The sequence below is a fragment of the Amblyraja radiata genome, chromosome 29 (genome assembly GCF_010909765.2).
Source record: "Amblyraja radiata isolate CabotCenter1 chromosome 29, sAmbRad1.1.pri, whole genome shotgun sequence".
Classification (NCBI taxonomy): Eukaryota; Metazoa; Chordata; class Chondrichthyes; order Rajiformes; family Rajidae; genus Amblyraja; species Amblyraja radiata.
In genome coordinates this window covers 19,595,056-19,615,013 of record NC_045984.1, presented here as the reverse complement: position 1 = coordinate 19,615,013, position 19,958 = coordinate 19,595,056, and the positions used below count along the sequence as shown (strand labels likewise).

General features: G+C 48.7%; 1 protein-coding gene across 1 annotated transcript; it reads right to left on the bottom strand.

Annotated features, from left to right (window-relative positions):
• Window positions 1-428: 428 nt before the first annotated feature.
• LOC116989419 (nuclear receptor 2C2 associated protein) lies at window positions 429-6,433 on the bottom strand. The gene is made up of 5 exons (XM_033046783.1): window positions 6,369-6,433; window positions 5,371-5,461; window positions 4,232-4,337; window positions 3,058-3,125; window positions 429-780 (listed from the first exon to the last, which is right to left on the bottom strand). Exons 1-5 carry the CDS (start codon window positions 6,404-6,406, stop codon window positions 601-603), a joined length of 483 nt encoding a protein of 160 aa, XP_032902674.1. The 5' UTR covers window positions 6,407-6,433; the 3' UTR covers window positions 429-600.
• Window positions 6,434-19,958: the final 13,525 nt, after the last annotated feature.

Here is a 19,958-nt window from a genome sequence, read left to right as displayed (position 1 = left end):
CGGCCCTTCGAGCCAGCACCATTAAATAAAAGATCTAATTACACATTATTTTAAAGGCAATGGGAATGTCCTCAGGACCATTGGTTGGTCAGGTTCATATTGCTGTTACTGGGATCTTGGCCAATGTGACACTCCGTGTCAATACTGCATTCTCTGGGCCACGGCAGCTGCTGTGTATGGGAGCTCGAGCACATACATTGGCTGTTTCCTACATTTCAACATTGTCTAGACTTGGAAAGCAATTTGCACGTTGATCTGAATGGGAAGTGAAAGTGCTAACTACATACCAGCAGATTGAACACCAAATGAGCTATGTGGCCAGAATGAGAGAAGGCAGAATCTTCCTCCAGCTATTAGATAATCCACTTTATGGCTGTTTTCAGGGCCCTGCCACTCCAAACGTATATCAAGTGTGAACACTCACGGCATGAAAATATAAAACTCTGCTGCTTTATTTTGAAACACTAATAATTCACCATTTTTTTTTAAACTTCATTGTTCCTTTCTGATCACGACTCCAAGGTGAGTTCCAGGTGCAACTGGCCACATACTCCTGGCATTGTTTATGTATGTCCGGCACTCTGCCTCTGGAACACGAGTTCAGGCTGGTCTCTGCTCATTCCCTTGTTCTGCTGTTGGCGAGTGAGATCCACTGGGTTCCTGCGGTTTCTCACCAAGAACATCGAGGTGATAGAGGATAATTCTCCCAAAGAAATCAGAGCTTTCTTCAAATATAACTTTTAGTTTATCAACAATGGATTCCTCGCTGAGGGAGAATCTGTGAGTTGCGGGTTAAGGAAGAAGATGGCGACTTATTTGGTGTAAAAGATATCTGTAAATGTAAGGATTTGTTATAAAGCAGTGGTGGACACAGTGAACAAGAGTGAGAAAGATGCTGGTGCAGTCCACAAAATTCCCAATTTGCTCTCAGGTCGGCAACATGTCTGAAGAAGGGTCTCGACCCGAAATGTCACCCATTCCTTCTCTCCAGAGATGCTGCCTGTCCCGCTGAGTTACTCCAGCATTTTGTGTCTATCTTATGTGCATGTTAAATCTACACCTGCCGATCTTGGCTGGGGATGGAGTTCGACAGGGATGATCAAAGATCTGACAACGATCCAATCTGCAATTTGCCTGCTGCATTTCTTAAAATCAAATGGATGAGATTCCAGCCCACAACCCTGATATTTTGACTTGACAACTTTGCAGAAGTGCCCACCATTTCTCTATCCAACCACTTGGCTGATGACTATTGTTTAGAGGTACAGCAGTGAAACAGGCCCTTCGGCCCATCAAGTCTGCACGGATCAGCGATCTCTGTACACTGCGCTATCCCACACACTCGGGACAAGTTACGATTTTTTTTCATCAAAGCCAAATGAATCTACAAACCTGTACATCTTTGGTGTGTGGGATGAAACCTGAGCACCTGGAGAAAACCCATGCAGTCACAGGGAGAATGTACAAACACTGCACAGACAGCACCCATAGTCAGGATCGAACCCAGGTCTCCAGAGCTGTAAGGCAGCAACTCTACTGCAGTGCCACCGTGCTGTGCCGCTGGTGTTGAGTTTGATCCAAGATCCACAAGTATAACCCCAGAGGCACCATTCTGATCACAGGTTACCTGAATATTGCCATCTTGTTCACCCCATGCTCCCAAAGTATTAATGTCTTGGTGCCTCTGGTCAGAGGGCTATAGGGTCACACCGATAGTGCAGTAGGAAAATGTAGACTGGTCATTTAGTTCAACAGAGGGCATTGGAGGTGCCATAAGTTCATAAGTGATAGGAGCAGAATTAGGTCATTTGGCCCATCAAGTCTACTCCACCATTCAATCATGGCTGATCTAGCTCTCCCTACCAACCCCATTCTCCCCCATAAACCCCCTGATGCCTGTACTAATCAAGAATCTATCTATCTCTGCCTTAAAAATATCCATTGATGGCTTCCACAGCCTTATATCGCACCTCTCAGATGGGAAGTTGAAATGAGATCCTTTCTGGCCTCTTGGCCGTTTGGAAAATTAGAGGATTCTCTATGGTAAGTACCTTGAGACAAAATGTTTCCTTCAGCCGGCGCAATGGAAATAATTGATTTGGTCACTTTGGTCACTTTGCTATCTGTGAGCTTACTGTGAACAAAGTGACTGCCAACTTTCCTACATTGCAATAGTGACTCTATTTGGAAAATACTTCCACCTTTTAAAGTACTTTAGTAAGTTGTTGAGTTGTAAAAAGGTGCTATAGACTACCAATTCCAGTGTCTACCTCCCTCTGTTCCTTCTGTTAAAATCAAGGCTGGATCTTCTAATCACAGTTTATAGTAAAAGATTTAGTCAGAACCTTTCCCCCCCCCCAGGGTGGAAATGTCCAACACTAGAGGCCATTGTTATAAGGTCATTGGAGGAGAGTTTAATGGAGATATGCGCGACATTTTTTTAAAAACACATAGAGAGCAGTGGGGGCCTGCAATGCATTACCACGGTGGTGGGTGGAGGGAGATGAGATTTAAGATGCTTTTAGATAGGCACGTGGAAGTGCAGGAAATAGAGGGATATGGATCATGTACAGGCAGATGAGATCAGTTTAACCTGGCATCATGTTCGGCACAGATACTGTGGCCTGAAGAGCCCATTCTTGTGCTATACTGTTCTATTACTAATCGCACATCTTGCACTGCACAATTTGCACTGCACAATTTTGCTTCCCCGTTTTAAAAATCCACAACCTTTAAAGCATTACGTTTCCAGGTTTAACTTCAGTTCACGACTGGCATCTGCACCATGGGCTCAGACCCACACCCTGCCTTCCCAACTAGAAGCTGCTGCAGACTGTGAGGGGCAGATGTTTCCCCACTGGTGCGGTACGGTAGGAGGAAGATGAAGTTGCACGTGTCTGCTCCAGAGTGGGTTCCACAGTGCTCCCCACTGTGTGGCTGCATGGAGAGAGGGTGAGCTCACTCACTGCCTGTGCTGTTCCGGCAGCTCACACACCGATTCAAAGCTTTAGTAAAACCACAAAGCCACGCATGGCCAAGTCAAACATTGTAGGATATTTGTAGGCAGTTGGTGTCTTCGGGATAGAAATTGGTTATTTTCATGAAATTGGCTCCTCCTCTGCTACCTACAAGACAAGATAAATAACTTTAATCAGGTTGCTGGTTTGAAAATGAGTAAGGCGATAAAAACACAATAATCAGAGTCAGAGATACAGCAGGGAAATAGACCATCACGTCTCAACGAACCATCAAAACCCATCCCCATTCATCTTATATTAATCTCAGTTATTTGTAACTGCTGAGTTCCATTTTACTGAGGGTAGCACAGTGGTGCAGCAGGTGGAGCTAGCGCCAAAGACCCAGTTTCAATCTTGACCTCGGAAGCTGAATGTGTGGAGTTCTGTGCACGTTCTCCCTGTGACTGTCAGAGTGCTCCGGTTTCCTCCTTCATCCCAAAGACGTGCGGGTTTCTAGGTTAATTGGCCTCTGTAAATTGTCCCTAGTGTGTAGGGAGTGGATGAGAATGGGATAACATAGAACTGGTGGGAACGAGTGGGCGAGGACTCAGTGGGCCGAAGGGCCAATATCCATGCTGTATCTCTAAAACTAAAAATCTAGAAAAGGCAAGATGTGTGCATTTTCAGCCCACATACGGTCAACTAAGACCAATTCCTCTGGCCCAGAGTCTAGCCAGCTCACATCTTCCAAATGAACAGCTATTCATGCAGTATCATCATGGCAGGGCTTAGACCCGAGATGCAGCGAGACATCATGATGCACAATAAACAAACAATGGCTGGGGTTATATAGTATATACAGTAATACACATTACTGGACTAATGGTCCTGGGACCACATTTCACATCCCACATGGGAAGCTGGGAATTTTAAGCTGAATTCATTTAATGAATCTGGAGTTAAATGTTGGCATCAGGAAGGATCCATGGAACTACAGACTCTATACAGTCAGATCGGATTCAGCATCTCCTTGGACAAGAACGCTGCTGTCTTTACCCAGTTTCTAAACCTGCAACAATGTAGTTGACCCATCTGTCCTAATCTGTCGTCAATGGTCCATTCTCCAGGCAATTAGGGATGGGCATCAAACACTGGTGTGGCCAGCACCCAGATATGGTTCCTTTCATCACTGTGTCAGGTGGGTAGGTTTCATACATTCCGGCACTCCTGTTCATGCCGTCTGGCCACTAACCGGCATCACGATGTCTGTTTACCTTGGAGCCTGCACGTTCTGCCAGTGAACCCGCCTTGGAACTGTAGCTGCAATTCAGTCACCTTCACGGACTGAGGGAACTCGAGCAACACCCACTGGGCAGGGCCCTGGCAAGCAGGAAGGATCACAGTCAATGCAGAGAAAAACGGGCAATCACATTTCAAAACGCACAGCAGGTGCTAAAGAACAAGTTACTATGGTTCAGAAGTGATAGAAAGCAAATCAGAAACACCATTCCTCAGCGCTCGTCATTGCCTTGGGAAATCCAAAACCACAGTACCACAGTGGTACAGTTGCTGCCTTACAGCGCCAGGGACCTGGGTTCGATCCTGACTACGGGTAGTATATCTGTGTAGAGTTTGTACAGTCTCTCTCGGTTTTCTCCAGGTGCTCCGGTTTCCTCCCACATTCCAAAGACGTGCAGGTTTGTAGGTTAATTGGCTTCTGTAAATTGCCCCTAGTATGTTTGAGCGAACTAGTGTGTGGGTGATCGCTGGTTGGCGCAGACTCGGTGGGCCAAAAGGCCTGTTTCCATGCTGTGTCTCAAGCTAAAATACTAAAACTTCACACCAATTAATTTTCTAAAGTGTGGACACTTTTGACTGGCCAACGGTGCCACAGGGCCATCATGTTCCGTCAATGAATCAAATCATATTCATTAAATAATGTTGGAAATGCAGCTGTCAGTCTGCACGGCAGCATCACACAGCAACAATGTGACTGGGTCTATTTTGGTTCAATGATAGATTGGTGCACGGGGAGAAACACGAGGGAGAGCCCTTCTGTTATTTATTCATGAATGCTATCTTTTATTTGGATCACAAAGTTGTACACCATAGAAACAGGCCCTTCGGCCACTGTGTCCATGCCGCCCATTGTATCTATCCATACTGCACCACACCCCTCTAGGACCTGTTCATTCAAGTACCCAGTCTCATGGTCTATTTCTTTCCACTTTGCTAATTCAGTAAAGTATTGCCATACCCATTGCTTAAGTATGGCATTACTTTACTGAACTGTATGCAAAAAAGAAATGTCACTGCGTGTTTGTACATGTGTCAATAAAGCACCATTGACTACAAACCACGCTTTCTCCTGCAGGGATCAGCAAGCAAGGTGTCAAGGATCCAACCCACTCACCTGGTCGGAATTCCAACAGGTTTCCTCATTTCGGTCAAACAAGAATTTTTTTCCAAACTGCTTCACATCACGGTTAAGGACAGAACTCACTCTGTGGACCAAATCAGAATGTGGGTGGTTTGAGAACAATGCGAAAATGTTTGATAAAGATCTTATTTCTGGAGTTTGTAGAAGGGTCTCGAGCCAAAACTTCACCTATTCCTTCTCTCTAGAGATGCTGCCTGTCTTGCGGGGTTACTCCAGTACTTTGTGTCTATATTTCTGGAGTATCTGTCCGACCTCAGGATATCCCCACATACAGCAGGTCCGAGGAAGGACTTTCCCCAGTATAGTCACCAGGTTCCTTCCAGATTCTGTACAGGGAGAGACATCCACTGCAAATTGCCACCCACTGCCAACTCTCAATGCCTGCACCTCACATCCACTCCCTCCACACCCTTCCCCACCCCGGCAGTGTGCTCACCCCACCTTTTACCCACCCACAGGAGTGCACCCTTCTCACCCACCCCAACCCCTCTCCATACGGGTGAGAATGTGCCCACCCATCACCCCATAAGGAACACACTGCCTCACCACCCTGCCCTCGGGAGCGCGCCCCAATCCTCCCCCTGCCCGCGGGCGCGCGCTCCATTCTCTACCCGCGGGAGCGCGCTCCATTCTCTACCCGCGGGAGCGCGCTCCATTCTCTACCCGCGGGAGCGCGCTCCATTCTCTACCCGCGGGAGCGCGCCCCATTCTCTACCCGCGGGAGCGCGCTCCATTCTCTACCCGCGGGAGCGCGCCCCATTCTCTACCCGCGGGAGCGCGCCCCATTCTCTACCCGCGGGAGCGCGCTCCATTCTCTACCCGCGGGAGCGCGCTCCATTCTCTACCCGCGGGAGCGCGCCCCATTCTCTACCCGCGGGAGCGCGCCCCATTCTCTACCCGCGGGAGCGCGCTCCATTCTCTACCCGCGGGAGCGCGCTCCATTCTCTACCCGCGGGAGCGCGCCATCTGACCTGCTCCCCGTCGCCTGACACAGCACCGACGCTGCCATCCCGCAGCCGTAAACACCGACCGCCCTCCGCTTTGCGACAACTGGGGCCTCCGTTTCGCGACACATCTGGCAACCGCCGCAAAGCAGATTGTCGCTCCCGGGAAGCTGTCAATCACTGCAACAGTCACAAAATGCTGGAGTAAGTCAGCGGCTCAGGCAGTGTCTCTGTGTAGCAACAGCAACTACAGGTGTGTAAGAAGGAACTGCAGATGCTGGTTTAAACCGAAAATAGACACAAAAAGCTGGAGTAACTCAGCGGGACAGGCAGCGTCTCTAGAGAGAAGGAACGAGGTGACGTTTCGGGTCGAGACCCTTCTTCAGACTACAGATGCTGGTTTACACCGAAGATAGACACAAAATGCTGGAGTCTGCAATCTCAGAAATATATTTGCATTTGTCTGTACCAGGTTCAATTTCTTGCATGTATATTTTTCGTTTATAACATTTTGTTCTTCAGCGGTTAAGAGCTGTGAAGTTACCTCAAGATAAATTGCTTGCAAGTAGAATGGCATCCCTGGATATCCTAACGCTTTTTTGTTTGCAATTGTGGAAAATGTTAACCGCTTTGCAGCCAGCCACAAGCCCAATAAAGGAGGTTCATGTTTGAAGTGGTGTTGGTTGAGAGGCAAGAGGAGACGGCGGGGGCAGAACCGCCCGGCGCTCCATCAATGTAACCAGCTCGGTGGCGTTCACTGGGCAAACTTATCCAAACAGACAAAGCGACTCCTACCGCTCAGAACACCCGGCACCATTACCCCGGCCTAACCCAGTCTGAAAAAGGGCCCTGATCCGAAACATCGTCTGTCTATTCCCTCCACATATGTTGTCTGACCCGCTTAGTTCCTCCAGTACTTTGACTTTTGCTCAAGATTCCAGCATCTGTAGTTCCTCGTGTCTCCGTCATAATTAAAATAGTGAATAGGCACAGAGTGCTGGAGTAACTAAGCGGGTCAGGCAGCATCTCTGGAGAAAAAAGGGTGGGCGACCTTTCAGGTCTTGACCCTTCTTCACAGTGGAAGTAGCGGGGATGGAACTGGAGATAGGAAAAGTTTATTACCACCCATCCTTTTTCTCCGGAGCTGGAGCCTAACCCGCTGAGTTAATCCAACACTCTGTGTCTATTCACTAGTTTAATTATGACCAGCATCTGCAGTTCCTTTCGACACAATAATTAAAGTCGTAATTACATTTCAAAGGAGTGAGCAGCGTGGAGGGGTTTAGTGAGAGAATACCAGAACTTCAGAAATCTGGAGCAAAACAAAACTCAAAAGGTGCTGGAAGAACTCAGCGGGTCGGGCAGCGTCTGTGGATGCGAGCGATGGAAACCTGGAGAGCGGAGATGATCATGAGGCATGCACACACTTTGCACACCTGGAGTTAGTTTACTGCAGCATCTCACTCACAAACTGCGACATGCAGCTGTCGCGGTGACCGTCCATTACAGAGCACGCCACAAGATGGGGCTACTCGTCTTCCAAAACCATGGCTGCGGTGCGGGTTGTTGATTGCGAGGAGCGCCGGCATCGCCCCCTCGCAGAAATGCGGGGAATCTGCACTTTGATGCTTTCCAGAATCATGGAATGGTTACAGCGAAGTGCAAGGCCATTCCGCCCATCTACATGAGAGCAGCCCAGCTTGTTCCACTCTCCCTCCCTCGCTTTAAACTCTGCAAAATGTTACCTTTCCGATACGTATTCAGGGTAGGGTGAGACCTGCCTCCGGCACAACGCCCTACATTGCGTCACTGAGCCGAACAACCCGCGGTGTCTCCCTTCCAGCTCCCCCCTTGATCAATGGTGTTTTATCATTAATGTTTTATTATTATTAAGGTTTAGTGTTTTCTGAGTCGTTCGTAACTCACTGTATGTCATGTTGTTACTTGTGGGCGGAGCACCAAGGCAAATTCTTTGTATGTGAATACTTGGCCAATAAACTTACTTGTACTGAATCGTGTGCACAAAGATAATTTCACTGTAACTTGGTACATGTGACGATAAAGTACCATCGAATCATTGAGAACATTCAAACCTCTACAGCAGGGCTGCCAACATTGGGTGAGAGTTGGGAGTGAGAAATTGCAAGAGACCAAGCTCGAGGGAGCATAGCGACCGGGGGGGGGGGGGGGGGGGGGGGGGGGGGGGTGGTGGGTGGCTGCCATTCAATATGATCATGGCTATTCATCTAAAATCAGTACCTTTCCTGTTTTTTCCCCATATCCCTTGATAGCCCCAAGAACTAAATCTCTCTCTCTTGAAAACATCCAGTGAATTGGCCTGCACTGCCTTCTGTGGCAGAGAATTCCACAGATTCACAACTCTCTGCGTGAAGAAAGTTTGTCCTCCATCTCAGTCCTTATTGGCCCCCCCTTTATTCTAAAACTATGACCCATGGTTCTGAACGCCCCCAACATCGGGAACATTTTTCCTGCAGTTACAGTAAGTGAAAATCTAGCAGGCAAGCAGGATGCTTTCTCCAACCACCCCCATTTGAAGTCCACTATCTTCCACCGTTTCTACCCAGTGCTTGGTACTTACTTCCAGCAGCCACTGGTTGTCCTCCAGGATGCACCCTCTCTCCTCTCAACCTTCCTCTCTCTCTCCCCCTCTATCTCTCCCCTTCATCTCTCTTTCCCTGTCTCTCTCTCTCTCTTCCTCTCTGTCTCTCCTCTCACCCCTCTCTCTCCCCTGTCTCCCCCTCTCACTCTCTCCCCTTCCCTCTCTCTTCTCTCTCCCCCTCTCCCCCCCCCTCTCTCTCATCTCTTCCCCTCTCTCTCCCCCCTCTCCGTCCCACCTCACTCTCCCCCCTCTCTCCCGTCCCCTCTCTCCTTTCTCTCCCCCCCTCCCCACTCTCCCTCTCTCTCCCCTCTCTTTCCCCAACTCTCTCTCCCCTCTCTTTCCCCTAACTCTCTCTCCCTTCTCTTTCACCCCTCTCTATCTTCTCTCTCTCCACCCCGTCTCTCCCTCCCCTCCTCTCTCTCCCCCTCGCTTCCCCCTCTCTCTCTCTTTCTCCCTCCCTCTCTATCTCCCCCTCTCCCTCTCCACACACTCTCCCCTCTCTCTCTCCCCTCTCTCTCTGTCTCTCCTCTCACCTCTCTCTCTTCCCCCTCTCTCTCTCTCATCTCCCTTTCCTCCTCTCTCCTCCTCTCTCTCCCTCTCTCCCCCATATCTCCCTCCCACCTCACTCCCCCTTGCTCTCTCTCCCCTCTCTCTTTCTCCTCTGTCTCTCTCCTCTTTCTCTTTGCCCCCATCTCTCTCTCTTTCCCCGTTTCTCTCTTTCCCCTCTCCCCCTCCTCCCCCTCTCTCTTTTACCACCCCTCTCTCTTCCCCCCATCTCTCCCATTCTCTCCTACCCTCTCATCCCTCTTCATACCCTCTCTCTCTTCCCTATTTCTTCCCTCTCGCCTCTCTCTCTCTCTTCCCCCCCTCTCCTACCTCACTCTCCCCCCTCTCTCTCCCCTACCTCTTTCCCCCTCTCCCTCTTCTCTCTCTCCATTCACCCCACCCCCCCCCCCTCTGTCTCCCCTCTCTCTCCTCTCAGCCCCCTCTCTCTCTCACCACTGTCTCCCTCCCCCCTCTCTCTCTCCACCTCCCTTTGAGAGTCTGTCCCTTCGGCACAGAGACTCTCGCGGCAGCGGCGCTTCCGACGCTTCCACCGGCCCAGGACACTCGCACTGTCCGGAGTGCTCCATGGCCGAAGCTGCAGCGAGCGACTCGCTAGCCGCGCAAATACTCATCAGCCTCGCAAACTCACCGGTCCCGGCTCCCCGCATCTGTATCCGCCCGCTGCTTCCATCCCTCCCTCAGCCCCGGCTCTCCAACACCCGCGGACCATGCAGTTTATCCGAGTTTTGAATTTTTTGTTGATCACAAAATTTCTCACCGCAAAGCGTGAGAAATTTCTGATCAGCGTGAGGGCGTGAGAGTTTGCTTGAGGGCGTGATTCTCACGCTCAAAGCGTGAGAGTTGGCAGCCCTGTCTACAGTCTGCCCAGAGAACTTCCTTCTCTAAAGGGCTTTCAAATGTGTGACTGCCAGACCTGGACACAGTGCAGCAACCGTGGCCAGCGATTGTTTTACAAATGTTCAGTGTCACCTATTGATTTTGTACCTAGTTCCTTGTCTCTACAACCCAGGTTTGCTTTTTGACCACTTTCAACAACATGCACACACAGCCCTGCGTTCTGGTACCCTTTAACCCTCTGCTTTATTTAGCCTCTTCTCACTCCCCTTGTCCACTATCTACCTCACTGGAGACCCTTGGACCGCCTTTAACCTGCTCACTGCCAAGTTTTTTTCCCCCACTATTGGCCATGACCCGAGTACACTCGGGGGTGGCATTGAACAGGTTAATTGGACTTTACCTTTCAGTAAACATTATTCCCTTTACCCTGTATCTGCACACTGTGGATGGCATAATCGTAATCATGTGTAGTTTTTCCGCTGACTGGTTAGCACGTAACAAAGGTTTTTCACTGTACCTCGGTGCACATGACAAACTAAACTAAATCACAGTTCCGAACTTTAAATGTAATCCACCACCACTCAACAAAAAGCTTTTCCATGTATCCTGTTACACATAACAATAATAAACTAAACTAAACTAAACATGCTGATTCTTTATGTTCTTTCTATGTTGCATTCTGTTTATTTGTGGTTTAATTTTCTCTCCTCTCCCCTCCCATTGAATGACCTGAGTGCTTGGCATGGATGCTGGCCTCTGGTGGTTCCATCCGTTCAGCTCCTCCCTGCATCAGCCCCAGTGCCAATGGCCCATGTACTGGAGCTTCCAGTCCCACCTCTCTCCATCGCTCTGCACTGATGTACACATGGTCAGGTGACAACTCAGAGCCATGAGCTGCTTCTGCTCAGAGGAGGGTGGGCGATGGTGCTATGTGCCAATGGCTGCACTGTACCAGTAGCTACAGTTCACTAAATGCTTTGAGTGACTGTGAGGGACATTATAATGTACAAGGTAATGGGAGGCACTATATAAATGTTTTGTGTTAACTATAAGATACACTTTGAAAAGCTTTATCATAAATGACAAGTGATTTTTTTTTAAATAGATTTATTTCAACCTGGCTTTTTTAACAGAGGTGAAATCAATAGAAATGCAACAAAACACAATCAGCAAAGAAAAAAAATCAATTCTAGGCAATGCAAGTGTTTCGCATCAACCCGTTCCCTGGTAACATGCAGATGGGAAGACCAGTCAGCTCGGAGTGGCCGGAGTAATTAGCCGCATCCGGTCGGGATTTGGCCATTAAGTGGCACCTTACACTTCCTGGGCAGCCCTGTAGAGATTTCAGAGTAGGGCATGGAAACCAGTGAGTTGAGAGGAGGGATCACGGATATCCTGGAGCATGTCAACATTACAATGGAGAAGGTGTTGGGAGTCATCCAATTTATAGATGTGGATAAATCCTCAGTGACTGACCTGGTGCCTTATGATGTTGTGGAAAGCTAAGGGGATGATTGCTGGGGCAGAGATTTTTCAAAGATTTTTCAATTTTCGTAGCCACTGCTGAGGTATCGGAAGACAGGAGGGTGGCTAATGCTGTACCTTTGCGCTAGTGGGGGTGGGGTTTAGGCTAATTGTTATACATCTTCTCCATGGGATGAGGGTTTCTGTTCAGATATGGCGAGAAGAGAGAGTAAGGTGAACATAGAATAGTGCAGCACAGGAACGGGCCCTACGGCCCACTACAGGTGCTGTCTGTATGGAGTTGGCACGTTCTCCACCTGACCAAGTGGGCTTTCTCAGGTTTGTAGGTTAATTGGCTTCTGTAAATTGTCCCTAGTGTGTAGGTTAGAACCAGCGTACAGGTGATTGCTGGTTGGCATGGACTCGATGGGCGGAAGGGCCTGTTTCCATGCTGTATCTCTCTCTTAAGCCACCAGACATGGTCCTCAAACTTTTTCACTGACTGCGTCAGAACTCTTGTTAATGTCTCTCTGCCGGCGAGTACTGAATCGCTTCACCTTTCCTTCTTTATTCAGAATTTATGATCCGGACATTAATGCCAAGGGCAGCATTTATTGCCACAGCTTATTGCCCTTGTGAAGGTGCGAGCGAACCATCGTCCTGAACTGCTGCACACTCCTGTTGCTGGAGAGGGAGCCCCAGGGATCACACTAGGTGACAGTGACGAACTGCCAATATAGTCCAGTTAATAGCTGAATCTGCAGATCAATAAAGGAGTGTTCCAAAAAACGCAAGGACATATGAAAAAAAAATTAAATTTATAACAGCCTTGCAGAATCTTGTGCTCTTGTAGGAGTTCTGACTTAGAGTCACCTTGCCCCTGCCGATCAATACGTCCTCTTCAGAACATGTCCCAATCCATCTCTCTCGCTCGTCGTTTCACGAGCTGTGATCACAGCTCACCTTTCCCAGAGCTAAGTGATTGGATTTTAAGGATGGCAAAGTCTGTGGAAAGAAATCCTCAGTCTGGATGTTTGAGCTGTTTCATCTTCTCACGTCGCTCAGTCAGCATTATTCTGCCATCCTTCAAAACACTCTCTCTGCTAACGGCTCCATAGATTAACCTTTAGTAAAAACATAGAACATAAAACAGTACAGCACAGGAACAGACATTTGGTCCACATTATCTGTGCCGAACATGACACCAAGTTAACTTGATCTCATCTGCCTGTACACAGATTAGATTTACTTTATTAATCCCCTTATTCAGGGGAAATTCAGATGTCCTTGCAGCACACTAATAAAAATACAACATAGCATTCAAGAAGTCCAACACCAAAACACAAAAACATCCCCCCACAGTGGGAACCACTGTGGGGGAAGGCACAAAGTCCAGTCCGCATCCTCTTGTCCACCCAGAGTCGGGCCTATTGAGGCCTCCACAGTCGCCGCCACGGCGCACGATGTTCTCGCCGGGTGATGGTGCTCCGGCGTCGGGAGAACCCTCAGCGGCTTGGGGTGCCAGGAACGGCCGCCTTCTTACCGGAGACCGCGGCTTCCAAGCCAACAGACCGCGTTTGACGGAGCTCCACACACTGGCGATCTCGGCGAGAGATCCCAGGCTCCGGGATGTAAAGTTCAGCGCCGCAGGTGGCCGCTCCACAGAACCGCGGCTCCACAATGTTTTCATCGGCGGTCCCAGCATACTGGAGTTCCAGCACGGCGACCCAGGAAAGGCATCGCCCGCTCCGCAATAGCGCTCCAGCGCTGTGCCGCCGCCAAAGCCGAGGTTCTGGCCAGGTCCCCTCAGGAAACGTCGCTCCAGGACCCGCTGGTAGGCCACGAGGACAGGTCGAAGGTGCTGCTCGGAGGAAAGCAGCCTCTCCGACCAGGTAGGGACTTGAAAAAGCAGTTTCCCCCTTCCCCCCCACCACCCCCCACACATAAAAAGATTAGACCCCCTGACTACACACTTTAACGTACTAAAAATAATAAAAAAGAAGTGAAAAAAACGGACAGCTGCAGGACAGGCAGCCGTACAGGACAGCGCCTCCTCAGGAAGTCATACAGCGTGGAAATAGGCCCCTCGGCCCAACTTGTCCATGTCAACCAGCATGCCCCACCTGCACTACTACCACCAGCCTGCATTTGGCCCATACTCTTCTAAATCTATCCTATCCATGGACCTGTCCAAATGTTTTTTAAACATTGTGATAGTGCCTCAACTACCTCCTCTGGCAGCTAGTTCCATATACCCACCATCCTTTGTATAAAAAGGTTGCCCCTCAGCTTCCTACCAAATCTTCCCCCCCCTCACCTTAAACCTATGTCCTCTGGTTCTTGATTCCACTACAATCCTACATGATCCATATCCTTCCATTCCCTGCACTTCCACGTGCATATTTAAAAGCTTCTTAAACGGCACTATCATATCTGCCTCCACCACCACCCCTAGCAATGCGTACCAGGTCCCCACCACTCTGTGTAAAAAACTCCCCCCTATCACTTTATAGTTATTCCCTTTAGTGTTGGACATTGCTACTTTGGGGAAAAAGGTTCTGACTGTCTACCCTATCTATGAATTTTATTTCTTTCTTTCAAGTCTCCACTCAATCTCCGACGTTGTGGGGAAAACAATCCAAGTCTATCCAACGTATACCTGTAGCTGAAACCCTCTAATCCAGGCAGCATTCTGGGAAATCACCTCTGCACTCTCTGCTCAGTCTCCACATCTTTCCTGTAATAAGGCAACCATGAATAGAATCATAGAGTGATACAGCATGGAATCAGGCCATTCGGCCCAACTTGCCCACACCAACCAACATGCCCCAGCTACACTAGTCCCACCTGCCCGCGTTTGGCCCATATCCCTCCAAACCTGTCCTATCCATGTACCTGTCTAACTGTTTCTTAAACGTTGGGATGTTTCCTGCCTCAACTACCTCCTCTGGCAGCTTGTTCCATACACCCACCACCCTTTGTGTGAAAAAGATACCCCTTAGATTCCTAATAAATATTTCCCTCTTCACATTAAACATATGTCCTCTGGCCCTCGATTCACCTACTCTGGGCATGAACTGCTCGCCATACTCCAAATGCAGCACAACCAAAGACCTATAGAACTGCCAGATGAGTTCCTGTCTCTTATAATCAATTCCCCCAGCAATGAAGGCAAGCATATTCCTTCTTTACTACCCTATGTATTTGTGCAGCCACCATCAATAAGCTATGAGCTTGAACTCAATGAATCCTCTGCTATCCTCTTAATGTTATTAAGGGTCTTGCCATTAACTGTACATTATCCCCTTACTTTCTCTCTCGCTTTAGTTAAGAGATACATCATGGAAACAGACCTTTCGGCCCAACAAGTCCACACTGACCATTGAGCACCCATTCACAACGGTTCTGTTCTCCCACTTCTGCATCCACTTCCTACACACTAAGGGCAATTTACAGACCAATTAACCTACAAACCAACACATCTTTTGGGATGTGGGAGGAAACCTGAGCACCCGGAGGAACCCATGCAGTCACAGGGAGACATGCAAACTCCACAGTGTGCCGGGAACCACAGACAGTGAGGATGGAGTGGGGGTGGGTGGGGAATTAAAATGACCGTAACAGGAAGCTCAGGGTCTGACTGGTGGGCTGAGCGTGGTCGACAAGCGATCTGCTGATCTGAGTTTAGTTCCTCAGTGTTCAGGAGTCGCACTGTGAACGCAATACACTGAAGGACAAAGTGCTGGAGTAACTGGTGAATTCGTCGTTCATACTAAGCCCAGGATAGAGAGGTCAGTTTGGGAATGGGAAGAGGAGTTGGAATGTTTGCAACTAGCAGTGACTAATAGAGTGCCGCAAGACTCAGTGCAGGTACCCCAATTATTTACAATATATGTTAACGATTTAGATGAGGGAATTAAATGTAACATTTCCAAGTTTGCGGATGAGACAACGCTGGGTGGCAGTGTGAACTGCGAGGAGGATGCTATGAGGCTGCAGGGTGACTTAGATAGGTTGGGTGAGTGGGCAGATGCATGGCAAATGCAGTATAATGTGGATACATGTGAGGTTATCCACTTTGGTGGCAAGAACAGGAAGGCAGATTATTATCTGAATTGTGTCAGATTAGGAGAAGGGGAGGTGCAATGAGACCTTGGTGTGCTTGTACATCAGTCACTGAAAGTAAGCATGCAGGTACACCAGGCAGTGAAGAAAGCTAATGGCATGTTGGCCTTCATTGAGAGAGGGTTTGAGTTTAGGAGCAAGGAGGTCCTACTGCAGTTGTACAGAGCCCTGGTGAGATCACACCTGGAGTATATTGTGCAATTTTGGTCTCCTAATTTGAGGAAGTGCATTATGGATATTGAGGAAGTGCAACAAAGGTGCACCAGGTTAATTCCCAGGATGGGAAGACTGACATATGATGAAAGAATGGGTCGACTGGGCTTGTATTCACTGGAATTGAAGGATGAGAGGAGATCTTATAGAAACATATAAAATTCTTAAAGGATTGGACAGGCTAGATGCAGGAAAAATGTTCCCGATGTTGGGGGAGTCCAGAACCACGGGTCACAGTTTAAGATAAAGGATAGGCCATTTACGTCAGAGATGAGGAAAAACCTTTCCACCCAAAAAGTTGTGAACCTGTGGAATTCTCTACCACAGAAGGCAATGGAGGCCAATTCACGGAATGTTTTCAAGAGAGAGTTAGTTTTAGCTCTTAGGGGGGTAGGAATCAAGGGATACGGGGGAACGGGGTACTGATTTTGGATGATCAGCCATGATCATATTCAATGGCGGTGCTGGCTCCATAGGCCAAATGACCAACTCCTGCACCTATTTTCTATGTTTCTATGTTTAACATCTGGAACCCCATCCTTGTTCAGTCCAGGGAGAGAGGGGGTGAGAGAGGACAGGCAGGTAGAGGAGGTGGTGTGACCGCTCTATTCACTGTGGCAGAGGGGCAGGTGGTGCAAGAGTGCAGGGTATCGCTGGAACATGATTGTGGGGGTGCTGGCCGCTCCTGACCCAACTGGAGCCGCGGATATGGAGCTGACCAGCAGATGGCAGCTCTGCATAGTCCATCGCTGAGCCCTAGGAACAAGACACATAACGCCATAAGACATAGGAGCACAAGTAGGCTATTCAGTCTATTGAGTCTGCTCTGCGATTCATCATGGATGATCTATTTTCCGCTCTTAACCCCATTCTCTGTGGAGGGAAGGGACCAATGGATTTGATGCTCCCGAAGTGGCCTCCTCATCAGCGAGATTACACATAGACTCAGCGATTGTTTCAATGAACACTTGCACTCATCTGCCAAGGCCTACTGAATCTCCCGGTTGTGGACCATTCCAACTCCTCTTCCCATTCCCACACTGACCTCTCTATCCTGGGGTTCGTATGAACGATGAATTCTCCAAACGCAGTAAACCTCCCCCTCCCGCCCCGCAACCCAAGCACACTCCTCTTTCAATGACCACGTCAGAATTCAATCCCTTTTCCCTCTTCCACCTTCTCCATCCACCCGGGGCGGCGACTGCGGGTGCTAGGAAGGCCTCGACCACGAGTGAGCATCTGGGAAGAACAGAGGAGAGGCTGGCTGGACTATGGTGCCTTCCTCACCTTGGTGCCACTGTGTTATGTTATGTCGTGGACTTTCAGTGTTTGTGCTTTAAAAAAAAAAAATTCTATTTTATTTTTAATATGTTTTATTATTTATTATTATTTATTTATTTTTATTTTTATGATACTGCCTGTAAGGGAAATTCATTTCGTTGTCTCTAACTGAGACAATGACAATAAATTTGAATACAATACAATACAATACAACCACCCTACTCCGGATCCCCCATTTCTCCTTGTCCCCCAATCCACCCCCCTGTGGTTCCCTTCTACCCACCATCCCACCCTCTGATAACTGTCTTCACTCCCCCCCCCTCCTCCCCCTCCTCCTCCCCCCCCCCCCCCCTCCCCCCCACTCTGCTGCCAATTAGTCGCTCCACCTGGATCCACCCATCATGCCAGCTCTTGCCCTCAGCACTACTTCAGCGACCATGACCCTCCGTGCATTGTGTCTTTCGTTGCACCACAGACTTTGGTCTTGCCTATTTTCTCTGGTCACCCAGTATTACTGATTATTAATGTATTATCTTGTTGATTATTATATATTTATATGTGTGTTATTGGGTTTCTGGGCCTTTTAAGCTGCAGCAAGTAAGACTGTCATTGTTCCGTTGCAGGTACATATGACAATTAAACACGCTTGACTTGACTCTTGAGGAACTGGAACGTTGACTGTCTCCCTTTCCGCAGATGTGGCCTGACCTCCTGAGGGTTTCCAGTATTGTCTGCGTCGTTCTAATTTAAATAAATGCAAAAAAACTGGAGTAACTCAGCATCTCTGGAAAAAGGAATAGGTGGTGTTTCAGTTCGAGACCTTGTTCTAGATTGGTTTTGATTAAAAGCGAATGTTTTACCACAAGGGCAGCATCCGTGGCGGTGAACACACCAGTCTTGACACGGGTCACCTTCCAGCATGGGGACAATTGCAGTGCTCCCCAATGACCAGGCCTGGGTGGTTCTGCAGCCAAATCTGCAGCCAGGACTGCCGAGATCAAGTCTGGGAGCAGACAATTTATTCTCCCCAACAGGAACCTGGTTGTGTGTCAGTGGATGGTCGGATAGAGCTGTGCCTTCACCCCTCTACCTCCACGCACATGTCTCTGACCATTGTCCCCCTGTAGTCTTGCCTGGGTACCTGCCATTTCAATGGTTCAATAGTTCTTTATTAGCACATGTACAGTATACACAGTGTAATACTTATTTTGCATGCAGTTCAGTCACATTATTACCACATGCGTAATTACAATCCCAAATTAAGTACGGGATGTATGGAAACAGCCCACTGAGTCCATATGCAAGAGTAACCTGGTTTCGGCACTGTTTTCACCATAAAAGCCCATTGCAACCACCCCCTCCATCCGGATCATCCACCGAACCGTAGTCCCACTCCTCGCCCAGCCAACTTCGTGCCTTGCGGGTGCCTCCTGCAGCCGATCTTGTGGGGGCACGGAAGGTTCTTCTTTTATACCGGCCCTTTGTGCTAGTGTACGCCGCCATCGATGACTATCTCCATCCTCCTCTCCGGTTTTCCGGCCCTCAACGACGAGCAAGGGCTGGATTCGGTGACTTCCCTCTTCAGGCAGCTCCCGTTCCACGGCGGGTGAGCCGGGGCTGCCGCCAGCTTATGGCAGCAGCCCGGCGGGAGCTTCTGCCGTGCAGAGCAATAAGCAAGTTGATTTCCCCTCACTAAATCCTGGCGTGTTAGATATTCAGGGGAGTGAGTTTGTATTCTCATCTCTTCCTCTGATCTGATTAATGTTACTGAGCTGAATGAGCGAGGAAGGAAATGTAAATCAAACAGCCACGGGCCACAGCAAACCAAGGCTTGATTTAAAACCACTGATTTTAAACTAGATTTGAGCATATCAAATTGATCTGGGAAACGGCGCTGCCCTTTCACGAGAAGCTCATTCATTACACTGAACACTTCTTCAATATTGGCGACGCAACACTAATTATGTTTCATCTTTTAATTTACACTTTGTGAAAACAATTCCAGGCTCACAAGTTGGTGAGAAGAGATTACAATTGAATTTTTGACAGTGCTGTGTGTTGTCGGACTGAACTGGAAACTGTTCAACCTTCATCGCCTCTCCAGAACCAAGATGACCTAAATCCTAGCCTTAGTTTAGAGATACAGCATGGGGCCAGGCTCTTCAGCCCACTATGCCAATGATCGATCGATCACCCATTCACACTGATTCTGTGTTATCCCACGTTCTCATACACTCCCTACACACCCGCGGCAATTTGCAGAGGCCAATTAACTCACAAACCCGCGCAACTTTGGGATGTGGGCGGACACCGGATCACCTGGTAGAAACGCACGCAATCACATGAAAACGTGCAAACTCCACGCAGGCAGCACCCAAGGTCGGGATCGTACCTGGGTCTCTTGCGCTAAGGCTGCAGCGCTACCAACTTCGCCACTATGCCTCTTTGGAGGGGAACTCAAATGCACCTTTGACACCTTCACTGAAATGTGCGAGAGAAACGGTCTTCAA